This window comes from Balaenoptera acutorostrata, chromosome 5 (assembly GCF_949987535.1).
Source record: "Balaenoptera acutorostrata chromosome 5, mBalAcu1.1, whole genome shotgun sequence".
NCBI lineage: Eukaryota > Metazoa > Chordata > Mammalia > Artiodactyla > Balaenopteridae > Balaenoptera > Balaenoptera acutorostrata.
This window is the reverse complement of record NC_080068.1, coordinates 66,809,692-66,828,056: the sequence shown is the minus strand read 5'-3', so window position 1 is coordinate 66,828,056 and position 18,365 is coordinate 66,809,692. Positions and strand designations below refer to the sequence as shown.

At 37.8% G+C, this 18,365-nt stretch overlaps 1 protein-coding gene across 3 annotated transcripts in view; it reads left to right on the top strand.

The window, feature by feature from the left end:
- The window catches only part of PAICS (phosphoribosylaminoimidazole carboxylase and phosphoribosylaminoimidazolesuccinocarboxamide synthase), a 52,034-nt gene extending 36,274 nt beyond the window's left edge, over positions 1-15,760 (top strand). For all 3 annotated transcript variants that reach the window (XM_007165285.3, XM_057546701.1, XM_057546700.1), the window contains 6 exons: positions 3,748-3,927; positions 4,023-4,136; positions 5,004-5,087; positions 6,015-6,195; positions 7,711-7,869; positions 12,906-15,760. In XM_007165285.3, the coding sequence (XP_007165347.2) occupies positions 3,748-3,927; positions 4,023-4,136; positions 5,004-5,087; positions 6,015-6,195; positions 7,711-7,869; positions 12,906-13,072 (885 nt within the window). In that variant the 3' untranslated portion in view covers positions 13,073-15,760. The remainder of the gene's footprint in view (positions 1-3,747; positions 3,928-4,022; positions 4,137-5,003; positions 5,088-6,014; positions 6,196-7,710; positions 7,870-12,905) is intronic.
- Positions 15,761-18,365: the final 2,605 nt, after the last annotated feature.

Genomic DNA, 18,365 nt, shown 5'->3' with positions numbered 1-18,365 from the left:
CAGGAACAAGACAAAGTTGCCCACTCTCGCCACTGTTATTCAACATAATTTTGGAAGTTTTAGCCACAGCAATCAGAGAAGAAAAAGAAATAAAAGGAATCCAAATCGGAAAAGAAGAAGTAAAACTGTCACTGTTTGCAGATGACATGATAGTATACATAGAGAATCCTAAAGATGCTACCAGAAAACTACTAGAGCTAATCAATGAATTTGGTAATGTTGCAGGATACAAAATTAATGCTCAGAAATCTCTTGCATTCCAATACACTGATGATGAAAAAATCTGAAAGAGATATTAAGGAAACACTCCCATTTACCATTGCAACAAAAAGAATAAAATACCTAGGAATAAACCTACCTAAGGACACAGAAGACCTGTATGCAGAAAACTATAAGACACTGTTGAAAGAAATTAAAGATGATACAAACAGATGGAGAGATATACCATGTTCTTGGATTGGAAGAATCAACATTGTGAAAATGACTCTACTTCCCAAAGCAATCTACAGAGTCAATGCAATCCCTATCAAACTACCACTGGCATTTTTCACAGAACTAGCACAAAAAATTTCACAATTTGTATGGAAACACAAAAGACCCTGGATAGCCAAAGCAATCTTGAGAAAGAAAAACGGAGCTGGAGGAATCAGGCTCCCTGGCTTTAGACTATACTACAAAGGTACAGTAATAAGACAGCATGGTACTGGCACAAAAACAGATATATAGATCAATGGAACAGGATAGAAGGCCCAGAGATAAACCCATGCACGTATCTTCATCTTATCTTTGATAAAAGAGGCAAGAGTATACAATGGAGAAAAGACAACCTCTTCAGTAAGTGCTGCTGGGAAAACTGGACAGCTACATGTAAAGGAATGAAATTAGAACACTCACTAACACCATTTACAAAAATAAACTCAAAATGGATTAAAGACCTAAATGTAAAGCCAGACACTATAAAACTCTTAAAGGAAAACATAGGCAGAACGCTCTATGACATAAATCACAGCAAGATCCTTTTTTACCCACCTCCTAGAGAAATGGAGATAAAAACAAAAATAAACAAATGGGACCTAATGAGACTTAAAAGCTTTTGCACAGCAAAGGAAACCATAAACAAGACCAAAAGACAACCCTCAGAATGGGAGAAAATATTTGCAAACGAAGCAACGGACAAAGGATTAATCTCCAAAATATATAAGCAGCTCATGCAGCTCAATATCAAAAAACAAACAACCCAATCCAAAAATGGGCAGACCTAAATAGACATTTCTCCAAAGAAGATATACAGATTGCCAACAAACACATGAAAGGATGTTCATCATCACTAACCATTAGAGAAATGCAAATCAAAACTACAATGAGTCAGAATGAGTCACACCAGTCAGAATGGCCAGCATCAAAAAATCTAGAAACAATAAATGCTGGAGAGGGTGTGGAGAAAAGGGAACCCTCTTTCACTGTTGGTTGGAATGTAAATTCATACAGCCACTATGGAGAACAGTATGGAGGTTCCTTAAAAAACTAAAAATAGAACTACCATATGACCCAGCAATCCCACTACTGGGCATATACCCTGAGGAAACCATAATTCAAAAAGGGACATGTACCACAATATTCACTGTAGCACTATTTACAATAGCCAGGACATGGAAGCAATCTAAGTGTGCAGTGACAGATGAATGGATAAAGAAGATGTGGCACATATATACAATGGAATATTAACTCAGCCATAAAAGAAACGAAATTGAGTTATTTGTAGCGAGGTGGATGGACCTAGAGTCTGTCATATAGAGTGAAGTAAGTCAGAAAGAGAAGAACAAATACTGTATGCTTACACATATATATGGAATCTTAAAAAAAAAAGTTCTGGAGAACCTAGGGGCAGGACTGGAAAAAAGACACAGTTGTAGAGATTGGACTTGAGGACACAGGGATGAGGAAGGGTAAGCTGGGTTGAAGTGAGAGAGTGGCATTGACATATATACACTACCGAATGTAAAATAGATAGCTAGTGGGAAGCTGCCACATAGTATAGGGAGATCAGCTCAGTGCTTTGTTACCACCTAGAGGGGTGGGATAGGGAGGGTGGGAGGGAGACGCAAGAGGGAAGGGTTATGGGGATATATGTATACATATAGCTGATTCACTTTGTTATACAGCAGAAATTAACACAATGTAAAGCAATTACACTCCAATAAAGATGTTAAAAAAAATAAATAAATAAAAAGTACAATTAGCAGTTATTAGGAAGAAGAGAAAAGTAACAATTCAGTAAAATTTTAAATCTATTATTGAAGAGTTTGAAGTAAAGGCTAATAAGGGGACCTTTTTATATTCTTTTTTTTTTGGCCACACTATGCGGCTTGTAGGATCTCAGTTCCCCGACCAGGGATTGGACCCAGGCCACAGTAGTAAAAGCCTGGAATCATAACTACTATGCACCAGGGAACTCCCAAGGGATCTTTTTATAGTCTAATGTAGAAAAACTGTTACTCTCAATGTTTCTTATAAGCAAAAACATACAATAAAGGATGTAGGAATCAACGGTCATCAATTTGTATTGGTTTTCTTTATTGAAACTGCTTTTTTCTTTTCATCTTTGTTTATGCTGTTAAGTATATTTCTTCTATTTCAGAAGTGATGTTATTGTTGCTTTTTATTTTATTTATTTATTATTTTCTTTATGGGCTGCGCTGTGCAACTTGTGGGATCTTAGTTCTCCAACCAGGGATTGAACCCAGGCCCTCGGCAGTAAAAGCATGGAGTCCTAACCCCTGGACCACCAGGGAATTCCCTGCTGTTGCACTTTTATTCAGTGAACTGCACAACTTAAAGCATTGTCTTATAATTATACAAATCAAGAATCCATGAAAGAAAAATTTCATGTTCAGTTGGGACACTACTTAGAATAAAATGAAAGTATTGTATTTTTTCACGCATCTCTTTACTTTGCACGAAGTCTCTTGAATTATCAAGTAATGTCCCTGAAGACTTATAGTCTTGTATGAATTCTTATCAAAAATAAGGTCAGGAGGGCTTCCCTGGTGGCGCAGTGGTTGAGAATTTGCCTGCCAATGCAGGGGACACGGGTTCGAGCCCTGGTCTGGGAGGATCCCACATGCCGCGGAGCAGTTAGGCCCGTGAGCCACAACTACTGAGCCTGCGCGTCTGGAGCCTGTGCTCCGCAACAGGAGAGCCCGCGATAGTGAGAGGCCCGCGCACCGCGATGAAGAGTGGCCCCCGCTTGCCACAACTAGAGGAAGCCCTCGCACAGAAACGAAGACCCAACACAGCCAAAAAATAAATAAATTAATTAATTAATTCTTAACCAAAAAAAAAGTAAATAAAAAATAAGGTCAGGGGATTATGAAAGTTGCATTCTGGAAAGATTTTGGTGGGCTAAAATGTGTTTTGGCCTTTTTACCATCTCTGTTGCCTCTGATTAAGGAAAGATAAAAATCACAAACTTGTATTTAAATTATTTATATATGGAAAGCAAATTCTTTACAAATACTTTGACATAGAATAAGTTACCCCAAAATTTTGAATTTTAAAGTAGCTATTGAAAATAGAAGAGTTTAAAATGATTGCTGTGAATTAAACGGTATTTTAAACAAACATTAAATCTTTAGAGAAAATGAATGTTTCTGAGGAATTTATCATGCTCAAGGGACAAAGGACTTCAGTTTATCTGAAAAGTTCAAAATTTTTGTACTTAATTGTACTTCTATACTTTTTTCTCAGGATGATGCTAATAATGATCCACAGTGGTCTGAGGAACAGCTAATTGCTGCAAGTTTTTGCTTTGCTGGACTTGTTATAGGCCAAACTGAAGTGGATATCATGAGTCATGCTACACAGGCTATTTTTGAAATACTGGAGAAATCCTGGTTGCCCCAGAACTGTACACTGGTTGATATGAAGGTACAAATGAAATGGAGTTTTGAAAGTAAAGGTTATAACCGAGAAATGTCTTTGTAGTAATTTTGAAAAACTCTTTGGTGATGTGCTATTTCTAGATTGAATTTGGTGTTGATGTAACCACCAAAGAAATTGTTCTTGCTGATGTTATTGATAATGATTCCTGGAGACTCTGGCCATCAGGAGATCGAAGCCAACAGAAAGACAAACAGGTAGGTAATGCTTCAGGTTTTCTTTAATCCTTTGCAAGATCAGGCTGGGATAGAGAAGAAGGGGAAGATGGGAGGAAAAGAAAAGTCAGTTATTGTTACTTATGATATGAACCTGAGTTGTTGATTGCTATTTATTTTTAAAGATAAATATCTCTTATGTTTCATATATCATGGAAAAAAGATAGGAGTGATACTTCACATTTATGAAACAGATTTCTCATTTATTATCTTAATAGACTCACGCAGAGTAAGTATTATCCTTGTTTGGCTAATTGAAAACTAAGGCTCTAAGATGATAGATACCTTCACAGTTACAAGAGTAAGTGGCAAATCTGGAACTTGGGTCTTGCAGATCTTATCAGGCTCCATATCTGCTCTTTCCTATGAAAAACAAAATTAGGGCAAGACCCTCTCTATACTTAATACGTAAGAATTGTCAGGGCAGCTAATTGTAGTTGCTGGTGTAGTAACTCAGATGAAAATACAAGTATACATCACCATCTGAACTTTCTCTAGTCTAATTCAGGAAATGAATTTGTTGACTCACATACATTTTCAGATATATCCTTTGCTATGCAAACTCTTCATAATCTGTACCCAAAACTCAGAAACCAAATAATTTTAGATAGGAAGAATATTACTAATAGAATACTTTACCCAGTCTTCTTTTCTATCAGAAAACTCTGGCTCTTTGAACTGACTTAGGTCTGGGAATTGGGTGAGAGGTAGTGAGTCTCTATAATGGTGGCTCACATCAGTCATCTCTGCTTACTAGATCTAGTTGCTGGGTGTTTTTTGGGGGAGGGAGTAGGGGGAGGTCATGCACATCTAGTGCTTGTATTCTAAACTTTCTATCTTATTTTCTAGTCGTATCGTGACCTCAAGGAAGTAACTCCTGAAGGGCTGCAGATGGTAAAGAAAAATTTTGAGTGGGTTGCAGAAAGAGTAGAGGTAAACCTTTTGTAATAAATCAGTATTGTATTGTATGTTTTTCTCCAAGAAAATCTTGCTTCAAAAAGAAAAAAAAAAATGAGAGGGTGCAGTGCTTTTCTTTTTTCCAGTGAGTTTAAAGAAAGGAGCACCTTTAAAAAATGTACCAGCTGAACTATCCTCACTGGCATACTGGAACTCCCTGCTGTGAAACTGGCCAGTCCTCATCTCCCAAATCCTGTTAGGGAAACCTGGAATCCTTTCCTCCCTGCCCCCTACAGGAGAAGCCTTACATTTCTTACCCACCTCTCCACTGCTACTCAGAGTTCCACTAGCAAGAGTTTAGAATTGGAACTCCATGTGACATTAAAATGTCACTCTAAAATTTATGGTATTATTATTAGTATAATTCCATGGAAATTGAATGGGGTTTATGGTTATCCAAGGGTAGTAACTACTTTTTAGAACATCATTTCCATAGGAACATGCATTTTGAATTCCAAGAAACTAACTTAAAAAGATTTATAATATGACTTCTATTATGGCTGATTATACCTTAAAACCCCCATTGAACAGAATGTACTAAAAATCTTCAATGATATATTTTATATCGTAGCTTCCTGAATATTAATTAAAAGGTTTGAGTATTTATCCTTGCTTTTTATTACAATAGTAAACAATTTATCTGATTAAAAATCTTACTCATTAGGTCTTAGTTATGAAGACCACTTTCCTTTATATAGAGAGGTTATTTTGAAAAATAAATCCTCTATCATTTTGTTCTGCTTGTCTGTCTTAAATTTGGTCTATTAAAGGAAATATTGTGGCAGGTTGTAATTTTACTATAAACTATAGCTCTGTAAACTGACTATTCTTACAGTACTCATTCCTATATTTATTCATTTTTGTCTTTGCCTTCTTTTGCATATTCATGTTTTTCTTTTCCAGTTGCTTCTGAAACCAGAAAGTCAGGGCAGGGTTGTAGTATTGATGGGCTCAACCTCTGATCTTAGTCACTGTGAAAAAATTAAGAAGACTTGTGGAAATTTTGGCATTCCCTGTGAACTTAGGGTAACATCTGCCCATAAAGGACCAGATGAAACTCTGAGGATTAAAGCTGAGTATGAAGGTAAATGTAGAATAACTAGAGCATTTCAGGAAGTTCTCCTGATTTTGCCCCAAATTTTATGTTTAGACTAATAATGCTGAAAAATAGTGTCGCCACATTCCAAGGGAAAAAATGTGATATTCTAGGCTTTCATGATGTTTACCTCCAAAAGTTTTAAGGTGCTCTAGGAGCGTATAAAAGAATGGACCAGGGAGAAAGAACTGAAAAATGCAAGCATGGGAGGAAAATGAAGACTAGAATTAGTCTTTACCTAATGCCCTCAAGCATCGTTTCTAATATGCTGCAACAGAAGACAGGCCCCACGTCAATTACAGAAGGAGGGCCTAGGGTTGAAGCAGCAGATTCTCTCAAGTATCTTTAACGGTCAGCCTTTCCTGGGAGGCAGTCAAACATGAAATTAAGGAATAATTTCAGAATTTAGAATATAAAAGAAATGTCTTGATGGGATAGCATCTAAAACATGGAGCCCTGTAGATCGGAATGTTTCTCAACCGGAAAATATATTGGTTGAGTATTCCTTCTGAAGGTAGTTGCTATAGGAGCATAGTTACTGAATTTTGGAGGGTTTTTTTTTTTTTCAGGGGGTGGGTGGGAATGTCTCAGACCTCTCTGATAAGCTAATAAAAGCCAGATCTCTTTCTCCAGAAAAATGCAAACATAAAATTTTGGATTCTAAGTTAGGAATCACTGTTGTAGGAAACAAAGGAATAACTTATGAATTTATGAAAAAATAAAATATTTATGAGGTATGTTTAAAAATATATTGAAGGGTCTAAATATTTGGGTACTATATTATTGAATTCAGTTCCTCAACTCTTATTTCAAGAAGTGTCACTAAACGCATATATGTGGAACCTAGAAAAATGGTACAGATGAACCGGTTTGCAGGGCAGAAATCGAGACACAGATATAGAGAACAAACATATGGACACCAAGGGGGGAAAGCGGCAGGGGGGTGGGGATGGTGGTGTGATGAATTGGGCGATTGGGATTGACATGTATACACTGATGTGTATAAAATTGATGACTAATAAGGACCTGCTGTATAAAAAAATAAATAAGATAAAATTGAAAAATTAAAAAAAAAAAAGAAGTGTCACTAAACCTCTAGTCTCTATTAATTGTGTCTCCCATACCCTGTTGGTTGAAAGACACCAGGAGAGATGCCGCTTCAGGTGGTGTCATTCTTTGCTTCAGCGAGCCAAAGTAGCAATAGTAGAGGGGGCCTTTGAACCATTCCCTCACTCACACCCTGGTGTTATACCTCCTTTGTACTACAGATCTCAAAGATGGCCAAACTTCTTCTTGCTACTTCATTACTTGATATACAGTAAGTGGCAGAGTGAACCTTATACTTTGAATATATATTTAATAATAGTGTCAATATAGTGCCTTTTCTGGAGACTATTGTTAAAGAACTCAAGGAGTTACTACACATGGGCCCTTTTTTTTTTTTTAACCTATCTTTAAATCTCTTGAGTGCTTAGCCTAATTATAAACTTGTAATTTGCCTAGGGGATGGCATTCCTACTGTATTTGTGGCAGTGGCAGGCAGAAGCAATGGTTTAGGACCAGTGATGTCTGGTAACACAGCATATCCAGTTATCAGCTGTCCTCCCCTCACTCCAGACTGGGGAGCTCAGGATGTGTGGTCTTCTCTTCGATTACCCAGTGGTAAGATAATTGAATTTTTAAAAAACGTTTATTAAAAAGTTTCAAATATGCACTGTAGTAGAATAACATAATGAAATATCACGTACCCGTTACCCAGCTTCAGAAATTAACATCTTGCTGCATCTATAGCCCTCTCCTGCTGGATTATTTAAAGCAGATCTGAGAGATTATGGCATTTTATACTTCAATATTTACGTATGCCTTTCTAAATGATAAAGACCCTAGTTTTAAAATCATAATTATGATACCATATTCACACCTAAGAAAAATTAATGGTAATTTCTTAAAATCTAATTTCCAATTAGTGTTAAAGTTTTTCCAGTTGTCTCATTTGTTTTTATAGTTTGTTTATTCAAATTAAGATCCAACATAGCCCTTATATTGCACTTAGTTTATATATCTCTTAAGTCTCTTTTAATCTTCCTTTTTTTTTTCCTCTTTCATTTCTCCTATAGAATTTTCTGCATTCTGGATTTAGCTGATTACATTCCTGGGTGTTGTTTAACATGCTCTTCCATCCCCTATTTTCTGTAAAGTGGTGGTAAAGTCTGTAGTTAGATCAAGTTCAGATTTGGTTTTGGTTTTGGTTTTGGTTTTGGTTTTTTTCCCCACCCAGGAATACATCATTCATGGTATTTTGTTGTTTTGTTTTGTTTTGTTTTTTGTAAATGTGATTGTTACTTCTGTAGAGGAAATAAAATATTTAAAAATTAGGGATTAGAATAATTAAAACCAAGGAAGTTTCATCAGTTGGCTGGCTGAGCAGGATCTCATAAAATAACAATATTGTTGTGTGCTCATCATGGTCCAAGATAATGATCTGATCTACAAGGCCTGAGTGTCAATACTGTTTCAGTAAGAGTCGATCTGCTTATTACTTAATAAACCTCATATTTTTCTCAGTCGTGTAAGTGTAAATCCGCTCTTGATATGTGTTAAGTAATTGTGTCCTCTGACATGTTCTCATATGGACTGGCTTCTCTCTAGGCCTGCTGCACTGCTCTTGTATTAGGATCTCTCTCTACAGCATCCTGGACATTCATTTTGCCTTTCTCTAGTCTCGGATCTCCTGTTTCCTAGGTCCCATATCTTTACCTTCTTGGTTTACTTTTTGTTGGAGAGCATTCTAGGGAACTTCCTGAGGAAAAGGTACAGAAGATAAACTTTTTGAGACCTTGTATACCTAAAACGTTTTTATTGTAGCTCAGTCTGATTTGATAATTTAGGAATAGAATTCGAGGTTGAAAACTATTTTCTGTCAGAATTTTTTCTTTTTTTAATTTATTTATTTTATTTATTTTTGGCTGCGTTGGGTCTTTGTTGCTGCTCGTGGGCTTTCTCTAGTTGCCATGAGCAGGGACTACTCTTCATTGCAGTGTGCGGGCTTCTCATTGTGGTGGCTTCTCTTGTTGCGGAGCTCGGGCTCTAGGCGCACGGGCTTCAGTAGTTGTGGTGGGTGGGCTCAGTAGTTGTGGTGCATGAGCTTAGTTGCTCCGTGGCATGTGGGATCTTCCTGGACCAGGGCTCGAACCTGTGTTCCCTGCATCAGCAGGCGGATTCTTAACCATTGCGCTACCAGGGAAGCCCTGTCAGAATTTTGAGGTCATTACCTCTCTGTCTTCTAGCTTCCAGAGTTATTGAGAACTCCAGTGCCCTTCCACCATTCTGGTTCTAGGTCATTTATGAATTTTGTTTCTTTCTGGAAACTTCTTGGATCTTTTATCAATCCATTATTCTTAAATTTCATGAAGATGCATCTTGGTGAGTCTGTTTTCATCCTGGGCTTGTAGTGGGCTCTTTTAATCTGGAACTTTGATTCTTTAGTCGTGGGAAATTTTCTTGAATTACTTAATAATTTCCTTCTGCCTCCATTTTCTTTCTTCTTTCATTTTTGGATTTACTTTTCACCGCCTTGATTTCTATTTTGTTTTCTTATTCTTTTTTTTTTTTAATATTTATTTATTTTATTTTTGGCTGTGCCGGGTCTTAGTTGTGGCATGCGGACTTCGTAGTTGCGGCACACAGGATCTTCATTGTGACATGCGGACTCTTAGTTGCAGCATGCATGTGGGATCTAGTTCCCCGACCAAGAATCGAACCCGGGCCCCCTGCATTGGGAGTGTGGAGTCTTACCCACAGGACCACCAGGGAAGTCCCTGTTTTCTTATTCTTGTTGCCGTACTTTCTGGAAGATCTCTTCAACTTTACATTTCAACCCATCTATTGAGCTTTTCATTTTGAACGTGGTATTTTGAATTTCTTACAGCTCTTTTTGTTCCCTGGTCTCCCCCTACCACCTCCCCAAACATCCTTTTCTTGTTTAATCTTTGCAATAACCTCTTCTATCTCTCTGAGATTATTGTTCCTTTCACATTAGTTCCTTTCCATAGCTGTTTGCTAAGCCTTGGCTGTTTTCTCTTGTTTAAGAATGGCACTGTAAAAACCAATTGGAGGGACTTCCCTGGTGGTCCAGTGGCTAAGACTTCACGCTCCCAATGCAAGGGGCACAGGTTCGATCCCTGGTCAGGGAACTAGATCCCACATGCATGCTGCAACTAAAAGATCCCATGTGCCGCAATGAAGATCCCGCACACGGCAACGAAGATCCTGCGTGCCGCAACTAAGACCTGGTACGGCCAAATAAATAAATATAAATTTTTTTTTTTTTAAAGTGTTATAAAAAACCAATTGGAAGCTCTGCAAGTGGGTAGGGCTTGTCAAAAGTGGCCTCCAGGGCTTCCCTGGTGGCGCAGTGGTTGAGAATCTGCCTGCCAATGCAGGGCACACGGGTTCGAGCCCTGGTCTGGGAAGATCCCACATGCCACGGAGCGGCTGGGCCCGTGAGCCACAATTACTGAGCCTGCGCGTCTGGAGCCTGTGCTCCGCAACAAGAGAGGCCGCGATAGTGAGAGGCCCGCGCACCGCGATGAAGAGTGGCCCCCGCTTGCCACAACTAGAGGAAGCCCTCGCACAGAAACGAAGACCCAACACAGCCAAAAATAAAAATAATAAATAAAATTAAAAAAAAAAAAGTGGCCTCCACTGTGAGTGATCTTGTAGGGTCATTCTTTGAATAACCCCTCACATCAGTGTCTTTGATCTTTTCTCATGTGTTGGCCAGAATTACCAGAGAACCCTTTTAGTCTCAGTCTCCTGCCTGAGTTTGTTAACGTGTGCAAATTTAATCCCATGTTTTCACCGTGGCATTCCTTGCTTCACCTGTGCCCAGTTGGCACAGAAGTCTGGACTAAAGTCTGTTTTGCCTCCAGAAGAATTAAAAATTCTGCCACGGTGCAGAAGGGGCCATTGTTCAGGTACATAGAGTGGGGAGGAGGATCTGATGGCCTTACTTCTTCTTGACTTTCACTCAGTCTTCTTCTTTTTAGCCTCATTTTCAACCTGATTCCTCCCCTAAAAGGTATCTGGTGTCACCAATTCCTCAACCTTTGAGTGGGTTCTGTAATGTCAGGTTGCTTCTCATCTTTCCCTGCTTCTAGTTAGAATTAAATTTTCTTGGTCTGCTAAGTTAGTTACTACTCCATTTGCCAAAATGTTATTGCTGTTATCTCTTTGTGTATGTTTATGTCTATTTTCTTTATTCCCTTTACTGTTGTTTTTATAGGTTTCAGAGATACATACATCTTGTGAGTAACCTATCTTTAGCTAGACTGATCTGATTATATCAACTTCCCAAGTTAAAAATCTATAACTATAGATGAAACTATACCCAAATTTATGCCAGAGGAATAGTATAGATATTATTATCCATGGAGCTTAGAAAAAGGAATTTTGAGCAAATATGTGGCAGTTTTTACCTAGTAATATCCAAGGAGAGACAGAACCTAGAATATTTTTAGATTCTGATCCTTAGAATTGGGGAGAATCTTTTGAGGAACGTTTTCACAGTGGCCTGTGTAAGATCCTGAAAACTCTGTTCCTCTTGCTCTTATGGCATGCTCACCAGGTAACTTAATTTTTTGCTAATTAGGTTTTCTTGACATCAGAAAGTGAGTCATGGGCAGTAGGCACAGGTATTTCAGTTGCTAGAGTGGAATACTCTACCTAGTTTACTACTACTAATAATAATGGTTGACATTCATTGAGTATTTACTATGTGTCAAGCACTGCTCCAAGCACTTTATCTGTATTAACTCATTGAATCCTCACATAAGGTAGCTACTAGTTATCATTCCCATGTTACAGATAAGGACACTAAAATTAATTTGGCTGATGTTGGTTATGTAGTAAGTAGCAGAGCTGTGTAAATTGATTTATTAATACAAATTAAATCTTGTGATTTATACCTTAGTCTGTTCTTATTGGGGATAGTGAGAGTCAAAGAGCCTGATGAATTCCAAGAGTATTTAGGGAAATTGGAGCTTTTGGATCTATAACCTATTTAGTCCTTGACTCTAATGACACAGACATAATAGTACCACCTCAAGAAACTGCCTGAGCAAACCTGTGGCCCCCGAGGAAGTTACTTTCTTAGTCTACTGTCTTTTAGATCTTATTACTATTGAATTTATTTATAATATTTCTTAAAATTATTTTATGGATTTGACTTTTCCACTGCTTAAAAATGTTAGAATAATTCAAGTGCAAAAACAAAAGGAATAACTAGAAAATTACCAAAACAATGAACATAACTCAGGTTTGTCTAAGAACAGATGATTCTACTTCATTCCCTGTTTTATTTCTATTGCGTTTCACCAGGGATTTAAAGGAATAATGTATGTGAAACGAACTTTGAAAAAGGTAAATTTCTTTGCAAGTGGATTCAGTGAGAAGAGTGATAGTTGTATATAAAATATCTGTTCCTGGCTGATAAATATTACTTATCATCTTATAATCACTTTATCACTCTAAAGAGTAAAGATGGAAACTCCTTCCACAGATCTTACTTCAGACAAGGATAATATAGTAGCTGTATTGTCTGTGGCTAGCAGGGCTTCTGAGAGTATAAAATAGTTGGGTAAGTGGTATTTTCATTATTAATTTACAGCTCAATTTTCTGTCTTTTCTTTTATGAATAGGTCTTGGCTGTTCAACCATACTTTCTCCAGAAGGATCAGCTCAGTTTGCTGCTCAGATATTTGGATTAAACAACCATTTGATTTGGGCCAAACTGCGAGCAAGTGTATTGAACACCTGGATTTCCTTGAAGCAGGCTGACAAGAAAATCAGAGAGGGCAATTTATAAGAAAGAACATCATTGCATTTTTTAGGAGAAAAACTATAAATTTCTAGTTTAGCTGCAGAAAAAAAAAATCAAGTAAGATGAAAAGATTTTAAATCAATCAGAGAAAACAAAATTTGTAAGTGAATAAATGCTTCTCTAGATTCATGAATTAGTAGAATAAATGTACATATATATTAGTATTTCTTTATAAGTAGTGAAATTACTATACATTTAAAATTAATCTCTTACCCATATATGGTCATTGTTAGGTAGGCAGTATAATTAAATATATTTCTTAAATGATAATAATGTCCTATTATAGAGCTAGCTCTAAAGTTACTACTTGACGTTCTACATCTTAGTCTGTAAGTTTTAGAAACTTAAAATGGTTGTATCTTAGGGTGGTTAAGGGCAATATAGTCCTCTTTCACATTATGATCTTTACAAAACTCTAGGGCATGGTTTTTTATTTGCAGTCAGTATGTCAGAAAATGATGTTGTATTTATCCCTAGCTATAGCTAGAGATGATGTTTGGGTTTGATATTGCCTTTTTAAAGAAAAGCTGAGATTGACGCTGGGGGTAAGAAAGACATGAAATAAGATGAAGGGGCACTGTGGAAACCATGGAGAGACTTCTGAGAACTTCTCTGTTAAGTGTCAGGGCAATTTCCCATGGAAAAGAAGTAGAGTCACCTTTGCCATTGCAAATGAGTTAGTAAATCTTACTTGGCTCTGTAGGTCATAAAATTCTTTTAATTCTGATAACATATTTTAGCCAGATTAACAATCTCCAACCTACCATCATTTTCAGAAATTGGAATCTCCCAGTTAATACCCATAACTAGTTTCTTTCTTGTAATAGTATTAAGTCTAGGCAGTATACCCAGCAAAATGCACTTCTAAAGGAGCAGTTGTTACTGAGAGGTATGATAGTTCATCATGAGTCTATAAACCATATTTGGAAATATCAATGTTATATTATGCAGCCTTGAGGATTTTATAGATCATTAAACTTTAATCCAGGTGTCTATGAACCTCTTAAGCTTACATGTAAAATTTTATGTATATGTTCACTTCTGTGAGAAGGGGGCAATCAATTTTTACCAAAAAGATGTGTCCCCGCCAAAATGTTAAGAATCTCTGCTACAGATGAAATCTTGATAAAACTTTTGCCACTGGCCTACACTGCCTATGCTTTTTCACCTCCCTCTCAACTGTTAACAAGCTGGCATCTCATCACTTCCTTCACCTGATCGCTGTTGGGTATGACTGACCTAACTTCCTTTCTTGGGCTATACACCAAGTTGTTCCAACCTCAATCTTAATCATTCCTCATATTTTACTCTTTCCCTTAAGTATTGATGTTTCCTACTATTGAGTCCATTGTTTACAAATAATAATAGGATAATTTTAATTCTTTATAGTGAATGTCTGTAGACTTGTATTTTCAGCTGTCCATTTCTGTCTGAATGCTCCAAACTTAACTCATCTTCCACCAAGCCTATATCTGGCTGCACTCACTGTCCCAAATCAGAAGCTTAATTTTATCCTTGATGTTTTTCTCTGACCTTTCATTTCTAACTCGTCACCAAGTCTTGAATTTACCCTGTTTACCCATCCACTGTACAGAAACCTCAAGCAAGGGTCAAATTCTGTATTATTAGCCTGATGTAGGTCTTCATTCTTAACCCAGCCTTTCTGAGGTTGATTGTCCAAGGACTTACAACAAAAACTCTTAAATAAATGTATTTTGCAACATAGACTCCTTTGAAAATATGAATGCTGTTGACCCTCTCCCTAGAAAATTGCACAGTATGTTTACTAACAGGTTCCATTTGTTCCTGGGTTCCTTGAAGCCTATCCATAGTCTGTAGGTTAAAATTGCTGTTGTAACCCATCAAGGGAACTTGCTTTCCTCTTTTTCAGACTGTTGCGTATCTGTACCTTTCGTTCTTAGAATGTTCTCATTTGTCATTAAAATCTACTTGTTAGTTACTAGAGCTTCATCTTCGCTTTCTCCATGAAACCTTCCCTGATAAACCTTCCAGCTACAGTGGCTACAAGTACTTTCTCTGTTGGATTGTAAGCTCCCAAAGAGGAGAAAACGTAATTCTACAGTTTATTTCCCTTACATTGTCTTATGGTCTGATGTGCTAATGCCTAGCTGTCTGTCAGAAATGGGGGAATTATAAAAATCATGTACTGCTTTATTTTCTAAAGTTAGATCACAAGAACAATTAAAAAGATTTGATTTTAACATCTTTGAACTTGGGCTTCATAGTCTCTGAATAGTCATTGGCTGGCTGCTATTTCAGCTGTTCTATCCCTGCCTAGCAAAAGCTCCACCTGTTTCTGTGCAGTACATAAAAATTTCAAACACTGATTGAGACTCGTAGATAGGACTTACCTTTATCAATGGTCATTATTAGTTTCTTAATAGAGTACATATATCCTCAGTAGTATAGTTCATCAGTGCTAGAGTAAATACTTGTTTGAAAGTATTTTAACTGTTATAAAAAGTAATTTACACAAACCTACCTGGTTTGCCATCTTTGGGTGTTTATGCTTTCTGTGGGCTTATAAATAGAGGAAGAAAAATTGTGTCCGAATAACGCTGCACTTAAACTTTATATCTTAAAGCCACACTTAGAATTGCTTTAATGCCTTCTGAAATTTAAACAAAGCAGCCAAATAAAAGACAAGGATAAGCTCTTGTGTGAAGCTTTATTCATTCATCCATGTGTGAAATACATGTTTTGCCTTATTTTATTCTAGGCCCTAGGAAAGCAACACTGAACAGAGACAAGGCCCTCGCCCTCACAAAAGTTACATTTTATTGGGGATAACAAACCATAAAAGATAAATCAGATAGATTCAGGGAGGTATAAGTGCACATGAAGAACACCCAAGGTGAGAGGACAGTGATGGGGTAAGAGGAAGGTTTTTAAGGAGAGCAGGGCAATGGTGTAAAAGAGGAAGCCATGCAAAGATACGGGGAAATAGTTTCCCAGACTAAAAGAATAGAAAGTAAAACAGCTTTGCCTTTCTGAGGACCTGCAAACATGCTAATATTGCTGGAGCTCTGTGAGCAAGGGTAAGAGTGGAAGGAGATGTTGATGTAAGCAAAGGCTAGATAACTTAGGGCCTACAGACCACACTGAAGTGTGTCAGGAAAAACCATTGGTAAGTTTGAGCAGGGGCTGACGTGATGTATTCAACAGGTTTTAAAGTATTCTCTGGCTGTTGTGTGGATTAGAGGAGAAGCAAGGAGATTGGTTAAGAAGCTGCTGTAGTCCAGTTGAGAGAAGATGTGACCTTCAACAAGTTACTTCAATTTCTTGTGCCTCAATTTCCTCGTGTGTAAAGTAGGACTAATACTACCTACCTCAAGGCGATTATGAGAACTAAATGAGTCAATATATGTAAAGTATATCCTAGCACACGAATGTGTAATGTAAAAATCTATTTGGCTGACTGTATAGAATGGGTGGAGTTGATTCCATGAAAATTACCTTGAATTGGATATTCCCTTCAGCTGACTTAATTTCTAAAAATAGGAAAAAAGGGCAGAGAGCATAATGTGACTTAAACAAAACATGACGTGCCATAGAACATCCACAGTTTCTCCCCATCTTCAGCCCAGCGGTCCTTGGAAAGCCAATGGAAACGCTTACTTTTTATTTTTTATTTTTTTATTTTATTTTATTTTATTTTTTTGTTTTTTTTTTAAAGGAATTCCTTTATTTTTATTATTTATTTACTTTTAGCTGTGTTGAGTCTTCGTTTCTGTGCGAGGGCTTTCTCTAGTTGGCGGCAAGTGGGGGCCACTCTTCATCGCGGTGCGCGGGTCTCTCACTGTCGCGGCCTCTCTTGTTGCGGAGCACGGGCTCCAGACGCGCAGGCTCAGCAGTTGTGGCTCACGGGCCCAGCTGCTCCGCGGCATGCGGGATCTTCCCAGACCAGGGCTCGAACCCGTGTCCCCTGCATTGGCAGGCAGATTCTCAACCGCTGCACCACCAGGGAAGCCCGAAACGCTTACTTTTAATGGTGCCTTTTGCATTTAACTCCTCACAACCTCAAATACTTGGGGTGGGGTTGTTAACCCAGCATTGTGGTACAATGAAAACAGCAGTAGAATGGGAATGAAAAGATTTCTTTGGGCACATTTCTCTTTGAGCTTCAATAACTCCTTGCACTCTGTCCTCAATCCCTCTTACCTTTCCTTACTTTTCTTCATAGAATTTATTACCACCAAACATGTTATATATTTGTTTATTGCCTCTCTCTCCCAACTAGAAAATACATTCCATGAGTACACTAGGTTGTCTTTTTGTTGTTAATTGTATCCCAAGCGACTAGTATTGATATAATGCCTGACATTGGCATTTAGAAGGCACTCAATAAATATTTGTGGAATGAATATGTGTGCAAATTCCCATAGGTAATGGCAACATGGAACCATACATAACTAAATATTAGAGGAGTATAACATGAAAGGGGAGTAGACAGTAACAAAAGATCATAAAGGACCTTACATGCTAGGCTTTGTAGTTTGGATTTTATCCTGAGGATAGAAGAGTGACATCAGGTATATGCTTTAAAACATCACTCTGGGGCTTCCCTGGTGGAGCACTGGTTAAGAATCCGCCTGCCAATGCAGGGGACACGGATTCGATCTCTGGTCTGGGAAAAATCCCACATGCCGCAGAGCAACTAAGCCCGTGAGCCACAACTACTGAAGCCCGTGCGCCTAGAGCCTGTGCTCCACAACGAGAAGCCACCGCAATGAGAAGCCCAAGCACCGCAACAAAGAGCAGCCCCTGCTTGCCGCAGCTAGAGAAAGCCCGCGCGCAGCAACGAAGACCCAACGCAGCCTAAAATAAATAAATTTATTTTTTTTAAAAATCACTCTGGTTTGGAAGACTCCTGTTTCAAAAGGGGCAAATTAAATCCATACATTTATATCTTGTTTGCCACAAAACCCCATTAAAAATGACAGAAGAAACAAACACAGGAATCCACAGCAGAGGAATTCTGAGGAAATTTCTAGAAGCTACAAAGTATATGAGATCAGACTGATATAGAATCCAAACTGTGAATCCTTAACATAAAGTCAATGTTCTGAAAAGAGAGAAATGCACTACTAAGGCAGTGGTTCTTAGCTTTTGGAGGGAGAGAGAGGAGTTGGTATAAACACCTTTGGAGAATCCAACGGAAGCTACAAAATCTTTCCTCAGAAAAATTCTAATAAAATTTTGGGTATACCAAATGTCTTCCAGAACTCCCTTAAACCCTCTGAAATCCAGGCATAAT